At 36.6% G+C, this 9,019-nt stretch overlaps 2 protein-coding genes across 2 annotated transcripts in view; one reads left to right on the top strand and one right to left on the bottom strand.

The window, feature by feature from the left end:
• Positions 1-4,740, top strand: part of hyd (E3 ubiquitin-protein ligase hyd) — a 36,869-nt gene extending 32,129 nt beyond the window's left edge. The window contains 4 exon segments of the mRNA XM_019048872.2: positions 2,422-2,569; positions 2,979-3,221; positions 3,749-3,966; positions 4,180-4,740. Coding sequence (XP_018904417.1) covers positions 2,422-2,569; positions 2,979-3,221; positions 3,749-3,961 — 604 coding nt within the window. The 3' untranslated portion in view covers positions 3,962-3,966; positions 4,180-4,740.
• Positions 4,741-5,170: 430 nt separating this feature from the next.
• Positions 5,171-7,660, bottom strand: CCDC53 (Coiled-coil domain containing 53). Its single transcript, XM_019048956.2, has 4 exons — positions 7,370-7,660; positions 6,864-7,028; positions 6,401-6,517; positions 5,171-5,662 (listed from the first exon to the last, which is right to left on the bottom strand). The coding sequence occupies exons 1-4, from the start codon at positions 7,382-7,384 to the stop codon at positions 5,468-5,470; spliced, it is 492 nt and encodes a 163-aa protein (XP_018904501.2). The 5' UTR covers positions 7,385-7,660; the 3' UTR covers positions 5,171-5,467.
• Positions 7,661-9,019: the final 1,359 nt, after the last annotated feature.

Genomic DNA, 9,019 nt, shown 5'->3' on the forward strand with positions numbered 1-9,019 from the left:
TACTGGAATTTCCGTTTTCTGAGTATTTATAACTTTTTTGGGGTGATATTTTGCTTCTGTGCTTCAGAATTTCCGACTGGTGAATTAAAGTCAAGAATAAGTCATCCGATGTTGTAATTGAACAAGCCTGGACAAGCTCAATCAAGTCAGAAAATAGACTTTTCCTAGCCAAATTTTGCAATTTCAGAAAACGAAAATATTGCAACGGTGCATGCTTTAATGAAGAATGACTTGAAATTATTTATGAAGTGTAAAATTGTCGGTCTATTAAAGATTTTTGGTTATAATCGCAACTGAAAATCTTTGTTGCCCCCATCAGTTGCATTAGTATAGAGTGCGTATCTTTGCAACACCACATGGCAGGGATGCAATTTTTTGGGGTTAGTTCCAAACTTTTGAGTAGAGTTGGGCCGAAATGGAATTTTCGCGTCACCGGAACCGGATCCGGATATCGGTTTTTTGTATCCGGCCGGATCCGGATACCGGATAATTCAAAAAAGTATCCGGCCGGATCCGGATAGTACCGGATCCGGATAGTGCTTTTTTCGCGCGAAAAATGTCGCGATTTTTGAGGTTAAGTTTACTCGACTCACGATCGGTCGTAGCTAACAAAATTCGGGCCTTGAATTTCCACCTGCATCTATGAAAGTGAAACTATGGAACGCCGTTAGTGTCAAAACCCTTTTCTTGCGCGCGCGGAATTTTTTCTGGCGCGCGGAATATTTTTCCGGCGCGCGGAAAGAAAAAACCAGTTTTCGATGAAAATCTCTGAATTTCCGGATTCCGCGCCGGTTTTCGATATATTTGCGCCGTTTGTGTCAAAACTATTTTTGTCGGCGCGCCGCTTCAAATCTGTTCCGCGCGCGGAATTTTCGATATATCGATTCCTGCTCGCCGTTTGTGTCAAAACTATTTTTTCCGGCGCGACGCTCCAAATCTGTTCCGCGCCGCGCGGAGAATATGTATTCTCCGCGCGCAGAAAAATCGATATATCGGAAAAGTGGCGCGCGGAATTATTTTCTGGTGCAGCGCCGGAAAAAACAGTTTTGACACGATCGGCGAGCAGGAATCGATATATCGAAAATTCTGCGCGCGGAACAGATTTGGAGCGTCGCGCCGGAAAAAATAGTTTTGACACAAACGGCGAGCAGGAATCGATATATCGAAAATTCCGCGCGCGGAACAGATTTGAAGCGGCGCGCCGACAAAAATAGTTTTGACACAAACGGCGCAAATATATCGAAAAACCGGCGCGGAATCCGGAAATTCAGAGATTTTCATCGAAAACGGGTTTTTTCTTTCCGCGCGCCGGAAAAATATTCCGCGCGCCAAAAAAAATTCCGCGCGCGCAAGAAAAGGGTTTTGACACTAACGGCGTTCCATAGTGAAACACGCGGGTCGCGGACTAAAGGAATTTACGTTGCGATCGCGTCAATTAGCAGAACATGTGCGTTATTCCGGTAATAAAGGTCGAACAATTACCATGACTGAAAAAAAGTCAAAAGTTTCAGGAAAAAATTCAGAAAATTGTATTGATAGGGAAGAAAAAAGAAAGAATACCACCAAAAATTTATCGAAATTTTCAGGGCCAAAAAAGCACTATTCGGCGGGTCCAAAAACCGGATAGCGCGATTATCCGGCCGGATCCGGATACTCGCGAAAATCGTATCCGGCCGGAGCCGGATATCCGGTATCCGGCCGGATAATCCGGCAATCCGGATAATCGCCGGATACCCGGCCCAACTCTACTTTTGAGGATGCCTTTCTAAATTTCAAGGACTAGCATATTCAACTTGGTACCTAAGTTGACCAGAAAATGGTTGGTTTTGATGATTTCACATTGGCCGCTGATGCCATTTAACCTTGAGAAAATTTGACAAATTAAAGAAAAGCTCCACTGACGACTTTGAAGTTTTCATATTTTCAATCTGGGGAACTTTTCTGACACTTTCATCCATAAAAATCCAAGGTACACTCTATTACAGGTATGGACAAATGGAATTTTAGAAAGTCGCCGAAACGTGTAGATTTGACAGCGCCCAATGGTACGACTGCGACGCCATATTGAAAACTTATTTACTTTCTGTTCTGAGAGTGGGTCTCATCAATTTTGTGTTATTTTTCTGTGCTCCTAGTTAAGTTTTTTGTTATTTTGAGTTTTATCAATTTTTTAAATCCATCTGATAGCTTATTGAAGCTCCCAGATCTGCCAGAACCTCATTTTGAACTACGCGGCAAAGACCGTATGACTTGCGACGTCACTCGATGGCTTATACTCTCAGTGCCACTTCGGCACCCTGTTTGTCCATACCTGTAGTAGAGTGTACCTTAATAAAAATCAGGGTTGGTTTTCAGAAAAACTAAAGCATTTTAAACAAATCTTATGCTGTGAATTAATTCCAATCTTCTCATCTATTTCAGTGTGGATTTGAGTGCGGAAGAAGGCGGTGGTTTTCTAGAATTAGTCCCAGGTGGACGTGATATTGAAGTGACAGCTTCCAATGTCTATGACTATGTTCGCAAATATGCAGAATATAGGATGGTGAAAGCCCAAAGTAAAGCAATCGATGTAAGTGCAATCCTCTCTTTTTCAATTTTTCTGAACACTCTTAATCTCTCAAAATTGCAGAACAGTTAACTTGATATCAATGTAAGTTATAAAATATTCAAATTATTCAAGTGCACTCCCAAGGTGCAGCTTATTTCAACAAATTAAAATTGTGTTAGTTTGACAGCAAAAAGCTGTCTCAGAAATTTTGTGTACAGATTTTGTCAAATGACTCTTGCAAAAATTTAAAATTTTTTTTCTAAAATTGTATTCAAAGCTTTTAATCACTGATAAATTATGATAACAAAACTGTAGCTGTTGATTTCTATGTCCTCCAACTACTTCATTTTATGCAACAACTTCATGTAATGTCACCTGTTGTTGAAAGATATTTTTTCATTTATCATTTTCTTTTCTTTTTTTCCTGCAGGCTATTAGACAAGGTGTGTTCGATGTTCTGCCACCCTCTGCCTTGGATGGACTAACACCAGAAGACTTCAGACTATTACTAAATGGTGTCGGAGACTTCAATGTATCCGTATTGATATCTTATACTAACTTCATAGATGAATCTAGTCCCAATCCTCACGAACCTAGCCCAAGACTGCTCAAATTAAAGAGATGGTTGTGGTCCATAGTTGAAAAAATGACTCCGGTAGAAAGAATGGACTTGGTAAGTTTCGGCGTAGCTCATCACCCTATTACTCTGATCTTTTATCATAAGTATCCTATAACTTTTCTATTACTGCAAGAAGTAGAAATTTACTGGTGTAACTAACATTTTCTCAGTTTTAAAGTTTCAGTGATGAAACTAGAATAATTGTAAAACAAGCTCCTATTTAAAAGGGCATCACCAAGATAGCATCCGGAAATATTCCTCCTGCTGCAAGTGTACTTTCAGAAACATGCTCTCTTTGCCTCAATCCATGGTCAGTGCATTCACAAAGGCTGCATAGACCATGAATTTTGGCTGTGGGGTTTAGTCCTTGAATAACATCCATGGTGGGAAAGGTGTTTTAGAAAGCCTTTCTTGGTGTTGCAAGTCCAATGTTAAACTTTATACTCGTTTTTCGTGGTTGTATAATATCCTTAAAAATATCTGAATTAATTACCCAACACGTCATCACCATAATGATAATAAACACGACTGAATGCCTTTCGTACCTCTAATGATATTCAATAATCTCTGTTTCACACCAGGTTTACTTCTGGACTGGATCGCCAGCTCTACCCGCTAGCGAAGATGGTTTCCAGCAAATGCCCAGTGTCACTGTGAGACCACCGGATGACTCATACCTTCCTTCTGCCAACACTTGCATTTCTCGCCTTTACATCCCCCTCTACAGCTCTCGGTCGATTTTGAGACAGAAGTTAATGATAGCTATCAAGAGCAAAAACTTTGGATTCATCTAAATATGGTAAGCAGTCTCTCAAGTCTAAATTTCTCACTATCCGTTTTAGAAAAATAACTTTTCTACATTTAATGGATTAGTTTCTTGTCTTAAGCTTGTGCAATACTTTTCTCAGGTATGGTTTAACATTTTTGAGGACCAGTGCCAAAATTGACTATTAATTTTTTTGTGTAAACCTAAATGTAATTTTAATTTTTTGTGTTTACTCTCTTGTTTCAGGCCTCAACGACTGTGGAAAATAGAGGATACACTCCCACATCCAATGTGCATTCAAATATTCTTATTATACGTTAGCGTAGTCGCGGTAGCGATACTTGTCACGAAATCATTGCGAGTAAGATTTATCTTGTTTCGTTTGTAGAATATTTATTTTCCAATGAATAGAATAAATTGGTCGAACCTATTTTGTTAATGCTCCAATTTATGCTGACTGTGACCCCCACCCCTCCCCCCCTCTAATCCTCCCCCTTATCCTGTGAAATATTATTTGTAATATTCTGTACATTATTTCATTTTAGTTTTATTTCTTTTTGTCTACTGATTAAGTACTCGCTTAAGTTTCATGTTGAAAGTTGTTTATTTTTTATCGTTCAATACTTTTCAAGTATTTAAACAATCAAGACTTTTTCTTCGCTAGCCTAGCTGACTAATTTCTTGCAGTGACAGTTGTGAATAATTCGAGACTCTGTTATACAAACTATCGTGTTGTATCTGTTAAATATTAATATTATTATCTAATGATAGTGTAAATTGATTAATTAAAAAGAATATCTTTTTCGACTCAGTGACTTCTCTCTCCTACTTCAAGTATTCCTCAATCTTTTTATATTTTTTCTCTCAGACAACAGGGTGGGAGTGGAGATAAATCATGTTAATATGAAAGGAATAGCTTGCTTTGAATACTGCTCAACTTCGTCATTTTTCGGTTCTATCTTTTATTTTCTTTTGTAAAAAGAAAACTTAAAGTAACATTTAGTGATATCATAATATTTCTTAAAGGATAGAATATATGGTTGTTATTTCTTGCAAAAGGTAAAAAGAAAAGCAGAAATGTCGCAATTGAGTTGAGCAGTTTTCGAAGCAAGCCGTTCAAGCATGACTGATTTTTTTTGTCATTCTTCATCTTCTATGTTGATGATAGACAAGTGAAATCACATCAATGCAACAAAAGGTTTATCAAAAGTATATATAAATAATAAAATTCATTAAATTCGAAATGAAGGTACAGTTTTATTATTCAAAAATTTACTTTAGTCTTACAAAATAATTTCAAGTCTAATTTTTAGGGCAACAATTTAAGGCTGTTATGTATTCTCTTAACATAACTATTGCCTCTCTAATCACACATTATCTTAGTTAAAGTAGGAGCTGGTTGAAAAATCCAGCAGAAAAGAGAATAAATTTAACTTCTGATAGAAATACTAAAAAATATCACAGCCTGACTGAAAATATAAACATAACAGCAGTCTTCAAAACTCAAGACCTCTCTGTCCTTTACAGAGTTGAATTATTTATCTAAGAGAGCAGGATCAACCCCTTCTTGCTGCATTTTTAGCTTGACCGCTGGCACAGGGACACCAAAATAAACCATTTTTTTATACTTGGCAAGTAATGGATTCTCCTCTTTTGGGGCAACATCTTCGGGAACATCTGACGGAACATTTGGCGTCCCCTCTCCCTTTGAGTCAGCTGGAGTTTCGATCTGAAAATAGGAAAAGGATAAAATAATGACAAATCAGTGAGAAGTGGCGAGTCAAATCAACCTGAAGTTAAGAGACTGTTCTGAATTAACGTACAGTTATTTGAAATTTTATATTTTCATCAATATTTTGCCTTTCCATTTTTTTTTACTCTGCAAAACCAAGTATAGTTAAGGGACAGAAATCATCTGATTGTTAATCGGGCATTGTAAAGTTTTATTTTGAAATACCCCATGGCCGAGGAATTTTACTTTAGGAAGTAATCAGAAACCAGTCATTGCACAGTAAGTAATACAGTATTTTCACATGATGCAACTTTATCATGATCTTCATTGAACCTGAACTTACTAGTTGTGGCGTAAAGATGTACATGGATTCGCTTGCCACCACCTATAGTATTTTCTCTATGACTACAAGGCTTCATGACAGATAGTTGATGGAACCTTTTTCACATGATTTACACTTTTCAACAGCTTGCACTGATAATAGTTATGGTATCTGCGTAAACAGATTAAAAAGATATCCAAGTTTATTTGAAACAAAATCCAGAATTCTTTTATTTGAAGTTGTCCAAGCATTCAAGAATAGAGAGTTGAGCAGGGAGGTGCTTCATTTGATTGAAAGCCACAGTAACGACAAGAGATTTTATGACCTTGATTTTACTTTTATCAAAGATCAGCAATATGAGCAGTAAAAACTTTGTAAGATGATGAGCACATTCATGACCTGTTGTTATTTACCTCAATACTCAATACTGGAGTCTCTTCGATTTCAGGCTCTTCCTTTGGTGCTGGTTTTTCTGTCTGAGTTTCTGTTACAGTACTTGCTTCCACTTCAAGACCTGGTATTGAGCTTAACTACTCATGAAAATAAAAAATAAGAGAACATTTACAAACATTTTTCAATGCAAAAAATATCATGATTAGGCGGGCTATAAGTCGTTTAATAGATTCTTTTTTAGCAATCTTACTAAAATATGTATCTAGGCAAATACATCCGAGTGCACGAGCCCCTTTACTCCTTGCGCTCCTGACAATCTAGGTTTGAGCCAGCTAGATTTAGACTAGCCTGATGAGACTCAATTATGTTGGAGACACCTTTGTTAGTCTCGACAAAACTACATCCGTCAAAATTGAACAAAATAACACTGCACAGTATGCTAATACCTACTTGAAAAAAAGGTGAAAATATTGGCAAACATACCTTTGCTTCGAGGATACATAACGAGGCCTCCAGTTTCTGCATCCGCTCGTCCAATTTCTGCAGTTTACTCTCACATGAGATCAATAACTTGTTCAAAAATGATACTGTTGTAATGATGAAATGGTTGACAAACGCAAGTGTTCTTTTCTGGCAAATAGGAGGAGCCTACAGTAAAAAAAAAACAGTATTATTAAAAGTTGTAGAAAAGCAGATTCAGAGGTTCATCGGAATTGTCCATCATCATCAAATATTATCCATTTCATTCCGACACTGTAAATGAGTGGTTGGCATTAGGGAAAACCAAATCCAAAAAACCTTCCGATGTTTTAAACCTAAAAGCCTTCAAAGGACCGAAGGTTTACAGATCGTTCGGATAAGCAACAAGTGCTTTACGTAATGTGTTGAGTGGTCATCGTTAGGTTAGGTAGAGGTGCTAAGAGATTAGGAGCTTAATTTGAATTAAAATCGTAATATCCTGGAAGAAGAAACATGGGAAATAAGATTACCTTGGACAAATCCATCGCTACAACTGTTCGATAAACCGGCAAAGGAACTAAGTAAAAATTATGTAACGGGCATTCTATGTAAGTGACTTAAAACTTAACATCCTCACAATTTTGGAAACGTAGGTTACCAAGGTTTTTAATCATGTTCACTCTATTAAATTTCTACAATGGTCTTCGATGAGACGCAAGATAACAAAATTAACTGATGGATAAAAGAATTTTGATCACTTTTTCACAGCTTGCTGATGCTGATAGCTGATAACAAAACAAAAGGCTCACTCCATGGATGAATATATACTAACGTATTAGGATGACTCAGTCCCATAAGGCCCCGTGTTAAAATCTGTGTTCGATTGTGAGGAGAACGGCTGACAGCACAGCGATCTTGTAGCGGTTTTTTGAACTAAATTTACAAGTAGTTGCACCATAGGCCAGTAGAGTGCGCTCGTGACACGAGCTCAGGTTCCCTGGCTTGATTCGCCCGCCAAATTCAAATTAATGATCTTGTTTTCCCCACTCATTCCAACTTTCCAAACTTAGCGAGTGATGAATTCTCTTCCAGAGCATGTTCTTATAAAATGAGTGGGAAATTTGAAATGGTAACAAGAACAATACTTTGGAGCAGAATTCATTTCTATCGCTAAATTTGGAAAGTTGGACTTTGAAAGGCATTGTTGTATTTTGTTAGAATGGCATATTCGTTTCAGTAAACAATTTGAGTTAGATAATTTGAACCTGGCATAATCATAATATGATTCAGAGGAGTTGATGAATTAATTACTTTGCAAGTATGCATTGGTTTTATCCACAGGAATGTAAGAAAGAGGAACCACTGAATTTTCTTTTGGAGAGGAGAGGGTTTATTATTAGTATTAATTTAACTTAAAAAATCTATAATACAGTAAAAATATATTAGTTTAGGAAGCTATAAATGTGGCACAATGAGGGACTCACTGCACCGATGAGCGTACTCAGCTGAACATCACAATACAATTTTAAGATTTTTCACAATTTAGAGGAAAAAACACAACAAAAAAATTAAATTAATTGCAGGTAGGTACAGAATGCAAGAACAATAATACATCTGTATGAGAGAAATGTTAGAAATAAAGTGTTAAGCAATATTAACAAAAATTCACATTCCATATCGGAAATGAATGGGTCACTAATTTTTTATAGCTAAAAGTAACGTGACAGAAATTTGATTTTATGCTTGAAGTATATCTGCCAGCAGAGATACTTCAATGAAATGCACGAATCAAAATGATAAACCTGTGCACAATGTTCATAAAAATCAGTTCATAAATTAAGTATCTGATATAGACACAGTTTAATAAAATGGAAGAGACAATTACGAGCAATTAAGATACATCTGTACACATTTATATTCAAGACCAAGTTTCTTTTCTTCAGAAAAGTTAATCTTTCTTCATTATGACTTCAAACACAATTAAGCAAGCTACAGGAACATTTACAAATTTACATATTTTTTAATTATGACCATCACTGAAGATAAAATTGAATCGTCGTGAAAATAGATGCAAGCACTGAACAATATATACTTTATAAAATAAACAAAAATTGCAAATTTAATGACAAATATATGCATATAGTTGCATCAATGATCAGACTGAAAATCACAGTTGTATG

The sequence above is a fragment of the Bemisia tabaci genome, chromosome 7 (genome assembly GCF_918797505.1).
Source record: "Bemisia tabaci chromosome 7, PGI_BMITA_v3".
NCBI lineage: Eukaryota > Metazoa > Arthropoda > Insecta > Hemiptera > Aleyrodidae > Bemisia > Bemisia tabaci.

Bases quoted from the DNA above. Each gene is read 5' to 3' on its own strand.
- CCDC53 (XM_019048956.2), bottom strand. The intron at 6,518-6,863 runs GTATGTTTGCCA...TTTCATGAGTAG, and splicing joins TATGTATCCTCGAAGCAAAG to TTAAGCTCAATACCAGGTCT. The intron at 5,663-6,400 runs GTAAATAACAAC...TCCTATTTTCAG, and splicing joins CTCCAGTATTGAGTATTGAG to ATCGAAACTCCAGCTGACTC.